This window comes from Embiotoca jacksoni, unplaced genomic scaffold, assembly GCF_022577435.1.
Source record: "Embiotoca jacksoni isolate LCO1_2020_lvr unplaced genomic scaffold, fEmbJac1.0.p SCAF_22, whole genome shotgun sequence".
Taxonomy (NCBI): domain Eukaryota; kingdom Metazoa; phylum Chordata; class Actinopteri; family Embiotocidae; genus Embiotoca; species Embiotoca jacksoni.
Genome location: NW_027185363.1, coordinates 1,261,928 through 1,278,317, shown reverse-complemented (window position 1 = coordinate 1,278,317; position 16,390 = coordinate 1,261,928). Strand labels below are relative to the sequence as shown.

The following is a 16,390-nucleotide window of genomic DNA, read 5'->3' as shown; positions in this document are numbered from 1 at the left end:
TTACCACTGAAGAAACACAGCGCCTCGAAGTGTAGGACTTTTTCTCAACCACAGCTACTTTATAAATTGTTATCCTTGTATCGTTTTCTCTGTTATCTCTTCTTCTCTTCAAAGTAGATATAAAATGACTTGATATAGTGGAACTTATTTGACTCTTGTCGGCTATCAGCGATTGTGCAGAAAAGAAAATAACAGAGAAAATGAGACAAGAGAGAATCCAAGTTCAGCATGGATAAGATACAGACTGGCCAGCACTTACCTGTCAACATTGCAGGCTAACCACCATCCTTTAATGCTCCTCACCACTGGCTCTTAGCCAATAAGTGGCAGACAGTTTCACCCTTTCAAAGACATTAGACACTGATAAAGCAGAAAAAAAAGTGAAAGGAGGGCAAAGAAAAGGAAGAGTGAAACATTAATCAGTGCTCCATCTCCATCTGTCATGATGTTTTGGCTGTGTGCGAAAGAGAGAGGCTGAGCGGATGAAGAAAGGCACAGTCAAATGTAGATGGATGGATGGGGGGACGGGGGGGTCAGACAGATGGGTTGATAAACGAGACGCACGGAGAGATGCGGAGATGGTTCCCAGGTTTTTTTTACCAGGTCAGGAGCTGAGGACAACGCACTGCTATGAGCTGTGTGTGTGTGTGTGTGTGTGTGTGTGTGTGTGTGTGTGTGTGTGTGTGTGTGTGTGTGTGTGTGTGTGTGTGTGTGTGTGTGTGTGTGTGTTTAGAGGGCAAAACATTTACATGACATTTTCTGCACAAGAGTGAAATATGACACATTTAAAATTTGTGCAACCTGTGTGTGTGTAAGTGTGTGCGTGCAGGGAGAGTATATGACCCCAGCTGAACTGAGACGTACTGGCTTGTGACGTCCTCTGGACCAGTTCATTAGTGAAAGCTCCAATGCCTTTGTTCGAGATGGCGGCCAGGGAGAAGGAGTACTCGGTATTCGCTTTCAGACCTTCCACGGTGTAAGAATTCCTCGGCGCAAAGGTCAGCTTCTCCTATGAGAGAGAAGAGAGAGGAGCGGAGGACGGAGAGGTGAGGTGACAAGAGGGAGGGTGGGAGGGATGAGAGGAGTCAAAAAGAAAACATCAAAGAAAAGTTGGAGAGAGAGAGAAAGTCACCGCAAGACCCAGTGGTGCTGGACACTGGGGTTAATCTTTCAAACTTCCTCTTTTATCTCTCCTCTTATATCTCTGTCTTGTTAAGAAATCCCCTCAGCAGTCAGATTCACATTAAAAAAAAAAAAAAAGAGGAAGAGGTCTTACCAAACTGCCAAACTTGACAGGTTTGTAGAGCAACTCATAGTTGACGATTTTCTCCTTGGTGTAGGCGGGTTCCCAGGTCAGCTCGATGCTGGTGTCTGTCACCTTACCGACTTTAAACTTGCCTGGCTGGCCAGGGACTGAAGGGGAACGGACAAAACATGTCAGTCAGGTCTGTGTGTTATCTATATTTAAATATATACCAATTATATTGCGCTGCTGTCATGTACATTTCTGGTTTGTAGTTCAAGGCTCTAAAAATATGCTTTCTCAAACAGCGTTGTACTAAAAAATTAAGAGTTTAGACATGAACACACTATCTGTCAAAGTTAAAATGACACTGGTTATTTCATGCACATCATGTTTTTGCATTGGTAGAAATGTTCAAATTTTAGAGATAAGTTGGAAGTAACTCCTTTTTTTGTTTTTCCTTCCTTATTCTTGCTAATTGTCATAGCAGACACCTATTGACAAAAAAAAAAAAAAAAAAAAATCCCCCAAACCCCTTGTAATAACTTGCATTCTTATATATATTCTCATTGATGGAAAATGTTAGACATTTTAGAAACTAATGGTGTGGCAGTAGCTCAAGCTACACAGAAATTTAAACCGGTAAGACCACCACAGATTTTAAGTTGTCATTTCTTTGTACCTTCCCTCGTATAAAACCAGCAGCTTTGCAGCAGCTGTCACAGGAACACGAGGTGTGAGGGACATTTTGGGCTCTTAATCCCTGTTTCCTTTGCGTAAATCTGCGCAGTTCTGTCCCAGCTGGTAGAATTTATTCATTTGGAAGAAGTCATATTTTCTGACAGGTCAAGCTTTTTGAATTGGATCGCTACTCAAACTTTGCATAAGCCACTTGAATAAGCTCCCGAGCAGTTTGTATCCATGCGCACACACAAATAATTACTTATCAGCGCTCTGCTGCACATGCACAACTGAAAACCCACGATTACTCACTGGCACATAAACACATGAAGATAGCCACTTAGCTGTTATCTATACACCGGCATGCAGGATGAATTTACTCTTTTGCACAAACATCTACCAATGATGATGTTTTTGCACGGTCACACACTAACCTCCACGCAAGACTTTCACATGGACGGGGTCTGAGAAGGGTCCGTCTCCGACAGAGGTGAAGGCGAGGACCTGGATAGTGTAGGTCTCTGAGGTTATGAGGTTCTGGATGGTAGTGATCACACTGTCCTGGACATTATGGATCTGCCACTCATTCATCGGCCGGGACGGATCCATGGTGTAGTACACACGATAGCCTTTCACCTGCAAAGAACCAGAGAGTCAGATAAAAGGCCAGTCGATAAGAAGTACAGCTGACTTTTCTAGATTGGGACAGGATTTTAAGGTCATCAGAGACTGGGCTGCATTATGTGGTCCTCCACATAATCCTGCTGTCCCACACCCATGGTAATCTGTAATACCATTTTTTTTAACACAACTACAATGTATGACAGCCAAGGTCAGCGTCTATTGTTTTACTTCAGACCAGGAGATTTGTTGGTTTTAATGTTTGTAAGTGGACATCTTCATGAGGTGCTGTCATGCATTTGACCCCGATAAACAAACCTCACTTTAAAGCAGACAAAACCCTGTTTCTGTATAAGCGGTGGGTGTCCTCAGATTGCAGCATTTAAAACATAATCACTATACCGCTCCCTATGGGTAGTTTGAATATGTAATCCCTCTGCCATCCCATTGCCCTCACCCTGCAGCTCACCCACCTCTCCTGTTATAACTCTTCAATATCTATAATCCCAATATGCACTCAATTCGGTCGTGAGCTTTTACGAACCTACTGCGTAGTTAGGTAGGCTTGAAAAAAGGAAATGGGCCTCAAGAGGGAGTGCTCTCAACTTAGAGCGGACAGTCCAATTACCCTTTCTTTCTTGAGAGAGTGGGGAAAGTAGCAAGGGAGTTACAGGGCAGAAATCTCTGGCAAGACACAATCCCTGCAAAGGACATGAACCTGCACACTGGAATAAAGCTCCCAGTGGAACATTTTATTAAGCCTTTATTGTTTTAACCTCTTTGTGCACTTATGAAACGTTGTCTGTCTGCAGCCACTGATGGTAAAAGTGATGGTCAACACATCTTCTTCTACTGTATTTTCCATTACAGCAGAATGTATATATGATGTATTAATGTAAAATGCTTCTTTTCTTCTACTGATATAAATCATCATAAGGAGCTGTTTCTGTCTTCATCCCACCTGTCCATTCGGTTCCTCCGGTTCCTCCCAGCGGACCATCACAGTGTTCTCTGAGATAATGTGGGCCTGGACGTTTCGTGGAGGGCTGGCGGGCGCCTGCTCTCCCGTGCGAGCCTCCACACGAGTGGACGGGGGCCCCTGGCCAATGCTATTGAAGGCTGACACCCGGATTTCATACTCAGTGTTGGGGTACAAACCCCCGATGCTGTAGCGGGTGGTGGTGATGCTGTCCACCGTCTCGTACTTGCTCTCCGGCCCTTTGGCTCGGTACTGAATGATGTAGTAGGAAACAGGGTCGGGGTTGCCAGAGTCCCAGGTGATGGTCACGCTGGTGGCCGTAGTCTCCGTGACGATGGGTGTGCCGGGAGGCTTTGGTAAAGCTGGGGATTAGAGAGGCAGGAGATGAACAGAATTATATACGCTCTACTATAAACTATTCTATTATTTTCTATCCACACTATCTATAAATCCATTAATGACACATCATCCTGCATTCTTTTGGTTTATACATTGTTCTGTTTGTTTATGCCATATTACAGATAAATCTATTCCTACTTCACCACCACATTAGATTATTGTTTGTTTATGTGAATGTAAATATACTCTTGGCACATCTGGACCGAAACTACACTCCAGTTTATTATTTTTTTTTTGGAGGATACACTATTTAAATTGCATAGCATTCATTTAGTTGATGTTTGTGTGTGAGGGCAATTTATAAAAAAAAGTATTTCCAACCTGACACGCATCAGTGATAAACTCACAGGGATGAAGGTTGCCTGAACCATACTTAACTTGTAAAAAGTCTTGATAAAGTACAGAGTTTCTAATTTTCCAGACAGCACACATTCAGAAATACATGTAAAAACTATCAAAGAGGGCCTATCTTTCCAACGAGCAGCACTTTTCTATTTTCGCTGAGAGGCTAAACTAAAAAATAAATCAGACGGGTCTAGAGGTGTCTGAGGCTCTTACTCTTCACTAAAACCTGAGCGGTGGCCTCGATGATACCGAGGCTACTCATGGCCACGCAGGTGTAGTTTGCAGACTCCCGGACACCATTGAGCTCCAGCACGTTCCGTCCAATCGGCATTTCGTCCTCCGGAGTCAGGTCCTCGGTGCCCAGCATCCATTTGACGTATGGCATGGGCGAACCCACCGCCACGCAGGTGATGTTGACGCTCCCGCCCGGCATGATCTCGTGGTTGGAGGGGAGGATGGAGAAACGAGGGGGCACACGGCGCACTGGGAAAGGAGGAGAGTCGGGTAGAAAGGGAGAGGGGTGGGGGGGCGAGGGGTAAGGTAGGGGGAGGGGAGGAAAGTGGGGAGGGGAGCCAGGAGAAGAAAGGAGGAGAGAGAGAAGGAGGGGGGAGTAAGGGGGAGAGAACGAGAGAGAAAGAGCGAGGCAGAGAGCGAGATAGAGGTCGAGAGAGAGAAAGAGAGAGCCAGAAAGATAAAAAGGAAGAAAAAGAGAAGAGAAAGAGAGGAGAGGTAACAGGAAGGGGGAGAATGAACTTCAGGGTTTTTACAGAAAATCACAAAGGGATATTTCAAGTTTAGTCCCAATTACTTTATGGTACTGATGAATCCAACAGAAAGACACAAATCTTGTGTTGAGCTCAACCATTCAGAGTGAGCTGCCTACTCAAAATAATAGTGACAAACTCTTGAGTATCATTTCAACCAGGGCATGACACCTATAGTCAGTTTCTCTTTTTATTGGTTATAAATTTAAACAGAAAAATATATATAATTCAGGTTTTTGTCTATAGTTGTACTACTATTATTATTATTATTTGTATTATAATTATTTGTATTATTATTATTACCCATGCTAAGTTTTGACTAAGCATGCTAAACTTTACCAGAAACTTCAGAGACAAACTTTACTTCATTGAGATTTGTGTGCCTTGAGGTGCTTGTGCAGTAGATATGCTCTTTTTAGAGTATGCATCATGGATCGGATCAATAAGCCCTGCCTGCTATTTATGTCCCCATGAGAAGAACAAGCAAAGTGGCAAGTTATATCCAATACTGCATCTGTCAGAGCCCGGCTAGCTACATATTAGGGAGAGATGCATCGAGAGACTGAACTCATAGGTCACTTGCATGCCTGGGCGACTCAAGAGGGGCAAAATGGTGGAGAAACACAAAGAAGAGAACGAAGAACTGAAGACTGAGAGGTAGACAGAGAGAAGCGAGATGAGAGCAGAGACACTGCAGAGACAGACAGAGGGATAGAAGGAGAGTTAGAGAGAGAAGGACAGACAGAAAGAAAGAAAGAAAGAAAGAAAGAAAGAAAGAAAGAAAGAAAGGAAGAAAGAAAGAAAGAAAGAAAGAAAGAAAGAAAGAAAGAAAGAAAGAAGAAAGAAAGAAAGAAAGAAAGAAAGAAAGAAAGAGAGAGGCAGCTCTGCTTCTCTTCAAGACAATGAAAGGCAATGTAGCAAAGGACAGCCACATTGTACAACAAGATACTGAACAATACATAGGATTCATAACTGATACAGTGTGTAGTCAAATGAATTGGAAATGTGGACAGGAGTGAATCAAGGGTTCTAAAAAGGTGTTGTGGCAATTACAGAGTGATTATTGGACACATTAAGTAAAGAACACCAAGACAGCATGAAAGAGGCAGAACGGGAAAGAACGAGTACGAGCAAAAAGAGAGATATGTGAGGTAGTATGTGCATGTTTATAAGTTAGTAAACTTATGTACATGTGTCTGTCGCTCCTACACATCAGGGTGCAGACAGAATGCAGAAGAAGAAGAAGAAGAGAAAAAGGGGGGGAAGGGAAAGGAGGGGAAAAGACAGGGAGGTGGAGATAAAGAGAGGATTAGAAGAGGGTTGTGGGGAAGGAGGGAAAAAGGGGGGAAGATAAGAGGAGCGAGGAAGAAGAAAACACATGGATCTATTTAAAAACACGGCTATATACCAGAGTCAGGCCCATTCAGAAAGTAGGTGCTTCAAAAGTAAGAAAAGACAAAAAAAAAAAAAAAAAAAAGACTAGTACAGATCGGATGTTGGAGGAACAGAGAAGAGGATACCCGAGGGGTCACAACACAGGTAACGGAGAGAGACAGAGAGAGGAATGGACAAACATCTCTGGATGACAGGAGAGAATGAAAGGGAAGGCAGACAAAGAGCAGAAACATTGTCGAAAAACTCAACTAAACTCGGCACTAGGAAGCTTATATGTGGAACAAAAACAAGTCTGCGTGAAACAACAAATATCCTAAAAGTAGACAATTAAAAAAAAAGACGAAATATCAAAGATTAAAATAAAGTTACTAAAAAAACCTTACGGTAGCAAAACAATATGTCTAAGCTTTTTTCGATGACTTGCAAATCCAGTAATAATTAAAATGATATAAAAGAAAATGTAAAATAAAAAAAATACATAAATATTGGTAAATCTGCTGCATAACCTCCACTCCTTAATGAGTAAGATCATTACTTGGAATCTTCATGGGCCACATCCCCCTACTCAAAGAATCTAGAGACAATTGAATAGAAGTTAACATTTTTGCATGATTTCAACAAATTAAAAATAAATAGTTGTCGTGATGTCACTATCATTTCAGAAATAACAGATATAAAAGGTCAAAGCATTTGGAAAAAATAAATAAAAATACCCAGAATTGGATACAGAAGTTGAAGATAAGAAAGAGACAAAGAGACAAAAACAGGTAGATCTGTTAGAAAACAGACATGATTAGGCAGGCATCTCCTCAATCTGAGCATGCTGGAGACAAACAGTCAGTCAGACAGACAGACAGACAGACAGACAGACTGCATCCATGACAGCTCCATGCATGAGACAGACACAGCAGGTGCAATGTAGCATTACAAAAGCATCAGCATTTACTCAGTTAGTATTTACCTATCAATAAAGCAAAGAAATGTAACTGGTTAAAAAAAAGAGAGTTAATTAAGCCTGTGGATTAATTGATTAATATGAGCAACAACAAGATGAAGGTGAAGACTCAAGATGATTGATCAACAGTCGACTATTTCAGACAAAAGACTGGAGAATCCACCACAGAGACGTGGGTAAATACTTGACAATAAAGCCAGCCCATATCAAGGGATGATACTTCACACGCTCACAGAGCTGCTAGCTTAAAGTTAATCGGGCCGGGTGGCATGGTTTCCCTTCCGTTTTGTATACAATTTGTATGAGCCAGGAGCCTCGATCTTTATTAGTGGAGCTATCATTAGTCCTGTCCTCTGCAGGGAGTCTGGAGGCTATACAGGCTGGGGAGACCTTGGCACAGTCATAAGGATTACTGCTGTATTTCAGCCCCGCTATAGGGCTGACATTTACTCAGCACCATCCTAGCTGTCTCAAGGACACGGCTTTCATTAACCACTGTAATAAGAGGGAATCATTAATATCCCCCCCGATATCTAAAAATGAGAATGGATATGATTAATTTCAAATGTCAGTCACTAGAGGCGTAGCAGAGTGGTTGGTGGAGATAGCAACAGTCACGTAAAGTACGACACAGCGTCTACTATATATTATTGCAGTGAAGGTGGCATATTATATCTGTAAATATTCCAACGGTGAAGCATTACTTTGAATCTCGATGACGTGTAGTGGTGGAAGAAGAATTCAGATCCTTTACTTATGTGAAAATAGCAATAGCACAATATCAAAAAACTCCATGACAAGTAAAAGTCCTGCATTGAAAATATTACTTAGGTAAAAGTATGCAATTATTAATAGAACAATATACATACTGTATATTAAGATAATGTAGCCATTATTGAACTGGCCGTGTTGTGTTTAATTGAGCAGCAGTACATTTCATTGCTTATTAATAAATCATAGTAAGAGGAAGAATGTGATATTTATTTTGTTATTTATACAGTCTTCTTTTTAAAGTCTGAAAAGTAAAAGAGCAGTATATTATACGATTATATTTGTGGATATGTACTGAAAATGTATTCATGTATGTATCCTTTGTAGCTGGACGAGGTGTGGCTCATTTTAAGTATTAGTCAATAATGTTTGGTCTGGTTTGTAACAATGTATCATGTCATATAAAAGCATCGTATGCTTTGAATGTGAAATAGAAGTACTATGTTACCCTGAAACTTTAGTGGTGTAGTAGTATTACGACCTGGTATAATACAAGTCAGATTTTGAGTGTAGTACGGGACTTGAGCAAATGTTCGTGCCGATCACTGTTGATGTGATTATTCCCTTGCCATCTTGAGTTTACGTCATGAATTCGGTCCAACACATGATGCCTCTGCAACAAACAAAACGTATAACTCCAGAACAAAGGGGGCATGTGCAAGCAGGACTGCAAGCCCAAGATTTCCACTCAGTGCAACAAGTGCAGAACGGGAGCAGATGTGATGACATGGGACCAGGGACACAATGGTAAACAAGATGATACCAAAGGAAGAAAAAAAACAAAAACAGAACGACACGACACGACACGACAAGTTCAATAATATCACAATCCAAGCATATCAATAGGCGTGAACACACACTGTGCCATGCTCTCGTGTCAGTCCGTCAGTCAACAGACATGCAAGCGGTGCTCCTTTCTCTTTCTCTCTCACTCCTTCCATGCAAACATTGCCTCTTTTTAATCTTCCAATTCTTGGGTCTCCATGACAACAAGATCATACCATGCAGAAAACATTGATCGGGGAGTGAAGGCAATACCAAGGGTTCTGCGCACAAGGCCTCACAATGCAGTCAATTCACTCTGCTGCGTAGGCAGACTACTTCATCATCGTCTGTCTTCATTTTGGAAACAGGTTCTAATCATTTCTCTTCAAATCTACTGCGGCTTCCTTTAAATTATAATTTTTTTTTTCTTTTTTGTTTCCCTCTGTTTCAATAAGTGAAGCTTTCTGAAACAAAGGAGTAACAAAAGAAAAGAAAGAGCGCACCAACCTTCTCGAAGCTCTGAGGGATGGAAGGGTGTTGATGCAGAACACAATGACGTGAGGGGGGGAGAGAGAGAACGGGGAAACACAGAGAGAATAAAAACGGCCAGCGCAAAGCCACTCGCTTCACTGCACCGCGCGCGCACACACACACACACACACACACACACACACACACACACACACACACACACACACACACACACACACACACACACACTCTTCTCTGATATCCCACGTAACATAGACAAAAGAGCTTGTAAATCTGAACATTGTTTGTAGTCTTTCAGCCATAAGCCAGTGATGCACCAGCACCCACAGACAGAGGCTAGATTCACTTAAACAGGGATCATCTGGGTGCACAATGATTCCATTAACGTAAATACTGTCAATTAAATTTAGATCTTGGCTTCCAATTTCATTCAAATCAAATTTAATTTCCTTTTAATTCTGCCTCTAGTACAGTAACCACTTTAGTAGACACATCAGTGATGTTGCCATGCAGTTAAACCGAGGTGCGTGCCCAACTTTAACGCTCACTTTGATTCTGCTGCAGGAGCTCGCACCAAGGTTTAAGGTGGACTTGTTAAAGGTGGTAGTGAGAAATACCAAACAACAGGGTCAACATGTATTATAGACAATGGATGGGTTAGTAATACTTGTTTAAGCGAACAGTAATGGAAAGAAGTGGATTTATTAAAAAAAAATACAAAGAGCACCTTAATCGTAGTGTCCTGTGTGTTTGTGTCTGTGCTTGTATGTGCATACTGTCTGCACGTGTGTTCTGGGTTCAGGTCCTACCTCGCACGTAAAGGTTTGCGGGGGAGGAGTAGCGCACGCCTTGAGAGTTGGTGGCCACACACTCGTACTTCCCTTGGTCTGTTTCCTCGCTGTTCTCAATTTGTAATGCTCCTGCAACACAGAAAAAAAAGAAAAATACAAATAAAAGAAGAGAAAGATGTTTGATTGAATTTGTAGAACATGCTTCTGTTGCTGTCTGCCTTCCTTTTGCATTCTCTCCTTTTCATCCCGAGATATCTGTCTGTTGGTCTGTTTCTGTTATAGTTTGACCCTGGGGTGTCTCCTCGTCTATTGCTTCAACATCCAATAAAGTCAGCTTTGTTGTATTTTCTGCGAGGCACTGTCTGAACGGGCCGTACTCTCCTACACCAGAAGTTGTATTTTTCACAAAGAATTGTGTATTTCCTTCACTACACACATCCTCCTTCTCCCCTCCCTCTCCAAAGGAGTGAGAAGAAACAGAAAGAAAGCAACATATTCAATTCAGAGATTCCTCCCAAAAAGTTTGCGAGTCAAAAACAAGTCTCAAAATGACTTTTCATAAACTCAGACGGCACTTAAAGGGCTTTCAGTTGTATACCTCTGTACCAGCTCGCAATTCCTCTCTTACAGCAGGCACAAAAAGCCTGTTTCTATCTTGGCAGTTAACTGGCAGCAGCTACAGCTTCACCCCACGGCAACGACCCAATGATGCTCTTTAGCTCTTTTACTTCCTCAAGTTTTATCTTCCTACCCTGATCCCGCTGCGATAAACAGAGTCTCCCTAAATGTGCTATAATTACACACACCGCTCTTCAGGTGTTCTTTTGTTTCTCACGCTGCTATTCTTACTGCCATGTTTTTCTTGCTATCGGCCTTTTGAATTATTTTCTTTCTTTCTGTCTTTTTTTTTTTCGTTTTGTTTTTGCTCTTTCAGGCTGCTCTGTCACATTCATCTCGTCTGAAACTGACTTTGACATGGAGCCCGAGGAGGAAGCACAAAACCATGCATTAGGTCTCTGCTGCATTGCACAAAGTGGGGGGAAAAAAAGGACACAATTCAAAACGCACACGACACACAAATTTTGAGGCAGAGACACGCACACACAGAGCAAGTTTCAAATCTCATACAAAGTGTTATGTTTTATATCAGATCTTCTGTGAGACTGATAAAAGGCATCTGGCTTGTAAGAGAAGTATGGAGCTATATAAGGAGATATATATAAAGAAACAGAGGATATAGTATGCTTTGCTCATACACAGATTTTTCACATCCACACAGTGGCAAAATATATGTTTAGATTCATGTTGTACAAAGATAGAAGTAACAATACCAGCATCTAAAAAGAGCAATCAAATTTAAAGAAGTCAGATCTATGGACATTATTTTATAACAATAATTATTTTCATTTGGGGGAGTTGAGGTAGGTGCCACATTTAAAGGGCCATTTCTTCCATGTGCAAATTTAAAAAAAAAAAAAATTCCAAACCTAAATAAATAATAAATTATGTTGTTTAGTTTGTTTTTTACTTTAGGTGGACTAATTTTTTTAACAAGTTCATTTAATCAAGGTAAGTCGTTATATAACTGTATATAACCCTAAATCTATATTTCTATATTTATAAACAATTTGAACAAAATATGATACCCTCTAATGTTAGACCCGAAAAGGAAAAACGACATAAAATCCAAAAACATAAACAACAGATGGGGGATCGTTTATCCAGGAGAGACAAACATGCAATAGGTGCTCTATATACGATGAAGGCAGAAGAAGCAATTTGACAGAATGACAATATTAGACAGCAGATATTAAGAAACTACACCTCACTGCCAGACAGCTGACTTAATGGATAATTCTTCGAAGATTATTTCAAATTTTTAAATACAGTTTTTAATTTGTAAAGTATATATTTAAAAGAGAAAAGCAGTGAAATAGGATAATATAATATTTCCCTCTGAACTGAGTTTCAGGAAATTTTCAAGTAAAGTCCATCAAAATGAAACCTAATATTTGACTTTTCATCACTTTATACACACTGGTACTGACAGACCGTTATTGTGTCTGTGACTCTATGGGCACTCTGGACTATCACACAAACACTTAAACAGCATATTTTTAGAGACTCAAAGGATGAAAAGTTTAACTTGCTTCTCTCAGCTGGGGCACAAGCAAGTGTTTTGTGCGTCCGAGTGTGTTTAATGAGCTGCGGCGCTGCGAGCTGAAGCTGTCATCCATTTGCTTCTGTCTTCTGCAGTTACATGAAAGGAAAGCCGCTCGTGCCCTCCTTTTCCTCCCTATTTTCCATCTCTCATTTCCCCGTGGTGCAGGGCAGAGTTGGGAAATAAATACGAATAAATGATCTGCACTGCAAGCCAAGTCTCTTCTCCATAAAGATACAGAAGGAGAAGTGGGAGAGAAAGACAAGACTGGAGGAGTGGTGGAACCGGACAGGTGGAGCACTGCAAACAAGAACTCATCTGACAGCTGGAAGCAGCTCATATGGCTAACCATCAGCACAAATTTGAAATCGGCAATTGAAATCTTCTCTTATGCAAAACACGTCATTACCATACATGGAGAAAGACAGGTGTTCAGTATATATACACACACAGAAAGGTCAGCAGGCACATCACAGCAAAACACACCGTGTAGACAGAAAACTGGCAACAAAGGAAAAGTGGGGTGAAAATCTGTAAAAAAAAAAAAAAAAGGGAAAGTAAAAGAAAAGACGAGGAGGAAGAGCGGTTTGTTAGTCAGTCTGGAAGCTGCTTACAGGCCCAGAATGAAATGTGACTTAAGTAAACAGAGCTGCTGTAAAATCACGGATGGTGTAATATGTCTTCTGGGCTGAGGCACAGCTGATCAGATGACAACAGATAGTGCTAACCTGATAGCTCTGCCGGAACATCTAGGTCAAACAGATCACCTGGACTCCGGTCTGCCATGACGTGAGACATTAATTTAACTGGAAGCTGGACATTACTAACAATTAACACTGTCACTATTTAAAACACATTAACTTATCGTATTTAATTATAAAACAGAAACTGAAACAGATTCATTTTTACACTGGTTATAATTTAACCATTTCTTACAACTTTTTCTGAGGATGCAGAGACCAAAACAGCCTTTTGGCCATTGCCATCTGTTTTTTTTGGAACCAGAAGTGACCATACTTGGATAAGAGAGTGGAGTTGGGGAGGAGCGAGAGGAGGATCTGTCACTTAGATCTGATGGAGAACCTGAAGACACGTCCGTCCACCTATACCAGCAACCTGACTACACTACGGGCCTGTCAATCAAACCAGTCACGCTCCCAAACATACCTCTCTTTGAGGTCTAATTAATTACAGCACTATTTTCTGAGGGACAGAGGGAGTGAAATTAACTAATAACACCATTATAACTTGTGGAAAAAAAATCTATTGACTTCAAGATGATGCCATTAGAGCCAGAGTTTTTTGTTTTTTTTTGAGCCTGCTCCTAGTGGCCCGCAATGGCATTGCACTTTAACGCAATTCCGCATTGGCATAGCTGAAGATTATGTCCATTTTTATTTCAAGTCTATATTTAAAAGTAAAAAGATGTCGCAAATTTCACAACTCGATTTGTAGATTGATCAGAAAAAAATTGTGATTAACTGTTAATAATTATTTGAAGCACAAATGTATGAAAACTTGCTGGTGCTGACTTATTTGCTGGTTTTCTTGTATCCTCCTTTCTTGTAAATTTACATGATGTGGTAATAATGAAAATGATTTTTGTCACCTTGCAGATTTATCCAATGCCACAGCCAAGTTTTCTCAGTCTGACAACATGATTGAGAAAAGTATTTGTCCATCACGCCAGTTTAAGAATAGTTGTTGTTTTTAAATAAAAATGGATCTTCAACAAAAACTAATCTTTTTTTTTTTTTTTTTTTTTTGTTTTGTTTGGCCAGTGTTATAATTTTCAACTAAATTCCCTTGAATCTGTTTTCGTGGTATCCTGCTGACTAACAGCCAGACATACTCATAAAGAGAACCAAAAACAACCTCCATGGAAACAGTAGTTAATGATGCAAGAAGCAATATTTTGGGTCAGTCCTGATAAGAAAAAACATCTTCAAAAAGAAGGGGGAAAAAAACTAATATTTAAAACAAATTTTGGGTGCTGCCTGTAAAAAGTGAATAAAATATTGGGTTTCTAAATTTTGACAAAACTGTTCTTCTGTGTTTATAAGTTAATCAGTTAAACTGACCATTACCATAACCTTTGATCAGATCACAGTTCTTAGCACAGACAGGTACATCCATTACCCAGCAGTCAACCTCTGGGTCCATATTGCATGCCATCTGTTAGAGTGTGGGTCTACGAAGGCTGTTAAGTGCTTAGGTAAACTCTCCAGATCTTAGTTCCAAATGTCAGAGATAGACAGATCACTTGTCATGGTTCTCCTCACGCACATCTAAACTAGTGCAGCAGATGGCATGAAAAAAAATAGATGGATGCCTGTTTGAGGTATAAAGATGTCAGGAAAAGTTCAGTTCTGTACCGCACCATATGTTTCTGTCCCCAGGAACAAATGGAGTGCGTGAGTGCAGGTCTGAGATGTGTAAACAGGGTGTTCATGACTGTCAACGGCCACCACGGACAGGTACCTGCAGTGGGAAGCCCCCGCAGATGATCGATACTTATGGGCTGTGAAATAGCTAAGAGTCGTCTTTTGTGAGATTTGAGTGCAGTCATCCTCTATATCATTTTTCATTCTGACCCATATAGGGCATATAAGCATTTCCACGACCCAACAGAGAAAGAAGAGACAGAGAGAAAACAACGACTGCGGTCCAAAACAGATTCTTGGCTGCGGCCCAATGAGAGCTGGCAGCCGTCCACTAAATCAGAGGCATCGCTCGGAAGGTGCCTCCATTAAACAGATCTTAAAGGAGTGTTTCATCCATAACACATTTTGCTGTTATTCTTTGCCGAGCTCAGGTGTAATTGATTTCCTCCATCTCATTTCACTGCAGTGTTCGGTTCATTATACAGCGCATTTTGTTGTTCAGGTTTGTGATGCTTTTGGTGATTTTAAAAGCTATTAGAGCCTGCGGCATCTCTCACAGAGCCATTTGTCTTGCTTCTGTTTCATTGATGTGATATGTGACCTAACATACTGTACCGGTGAATCAGTCTCATCCCTGTTGACAATCCACAGAGCAGCAAATACATCCCAAAGTAGACCGATTGAAACTTATGAGGACAAATTAGGAAATTTTAGATCTAAAAAATACCAATGAAAAAACAAAAAAAACAAAACTGGTTTCCAGGTGCATGATTCAGGGAGACTCTTGTTATTTTGTAGATTCAAGGCCACCAACATTAATAAGAGAACAAGTTGCATTGTGTTTATTGTAAATAATAAAATAATCAACGCACTGCTCTCACTGGCATGTTTCTAACTTTTCATACCACAGGTTTAAGCCATTTAAGGATATTTTTTGGGAGGGTATCTATTGTTTCACCTGCATCTGTGCAGCAGCAGCAGCGCTGTTCCACCCACACTCACTGCAGACTGTTTTACACAAAGGCAATTATACTACAGGCATTCTACAGTATAGTGGTAAGCCTCCACTTTTACACATCAGTAGGTTAAGGGATATTATACTTAAGATGTGTTGTTTGGGCTAAAAGAGGTCTCTCCACAGAAAGACAGCGGCAGCTACAGAACCTGCAAACAGCAGGAATTCTCCACATGTTGAAGCAGTGAACACGGGGCCGTAGTGAGAGCGAAACGTTGCATTTGAAGAATACAAATGAGCTAAAATACAACAGCAAAACGTGAGGAACGGATAAAACACTGTGTTTATCTGCTCTAAAATGCGCTGCCAACATTAGCATGTCCAGCAGCTAGTTTACTGCTAGACCAACTTTAACACAGCGCTATTTGCAAGGCTAATGAGCACATCATCTATAGTTAAAGTTGCATGATTTTTCAGGATTCAATCCACTGTTTAGTCTACTCCTAATGCAGGAAAGCTGGTCGTGGATGCTATCATGGTTCAGGCAAATGTGAATGGCTTTGTCCTGCTGCTTATTACATCATGTAAGCTTGCAATGCAAAATCAGATTACATTTGCCTATCAATTAGTCCTCAACCTAAAAGTTTTGTAAATTGCAAAATCTAAATTATGAACAATAAGCGTAATTC

At 40.8% G+C, this 16,390-nt stretch overlaps 1 protein-coding gene across 1 annotated transcript in view; it reads right to left on the bottom strand.

The window, feature by feature from the left end:
* The window catches only part of LOC138202812 (receptor-type tyrosine-protein phosphatase S-like), a 69,266-nt gene that overhangs the window by 20,417 nt on the left and 32,459 nt on the right, over positions 1-16,390 (bottom strand). The window contains exons 6-12 of the mRNA XM_069157095.1: positions 10,220-10,330; positions 6,223-6,237; positions 4,482-4,751; positions 3,507-3,886; positions 2,359-2,560; positions 1,277-1,413; positions 865-1,009 (exon numbers count right to left, since the gene is read on the bottom strand). Coding sequence (XP_069013196.1) covers positions 865-1,009; positions 1,277-1,413; positions 2,359-2,560; positions 3,507-3,886; positions 4,482-4,751; positions 6,223-6,237; positions 10,220-10,330 — 1,260 coding nt within the window. The remainder of the gene's footprint in view (positions 1-864; positions 1,010-1,276; positions 1,414-2,358; positions 2,561-3,506; positions 3,887-4,481; positions 4,752-6,222; positions 6,238-10,219; positions 10,331-16,390) is intronic.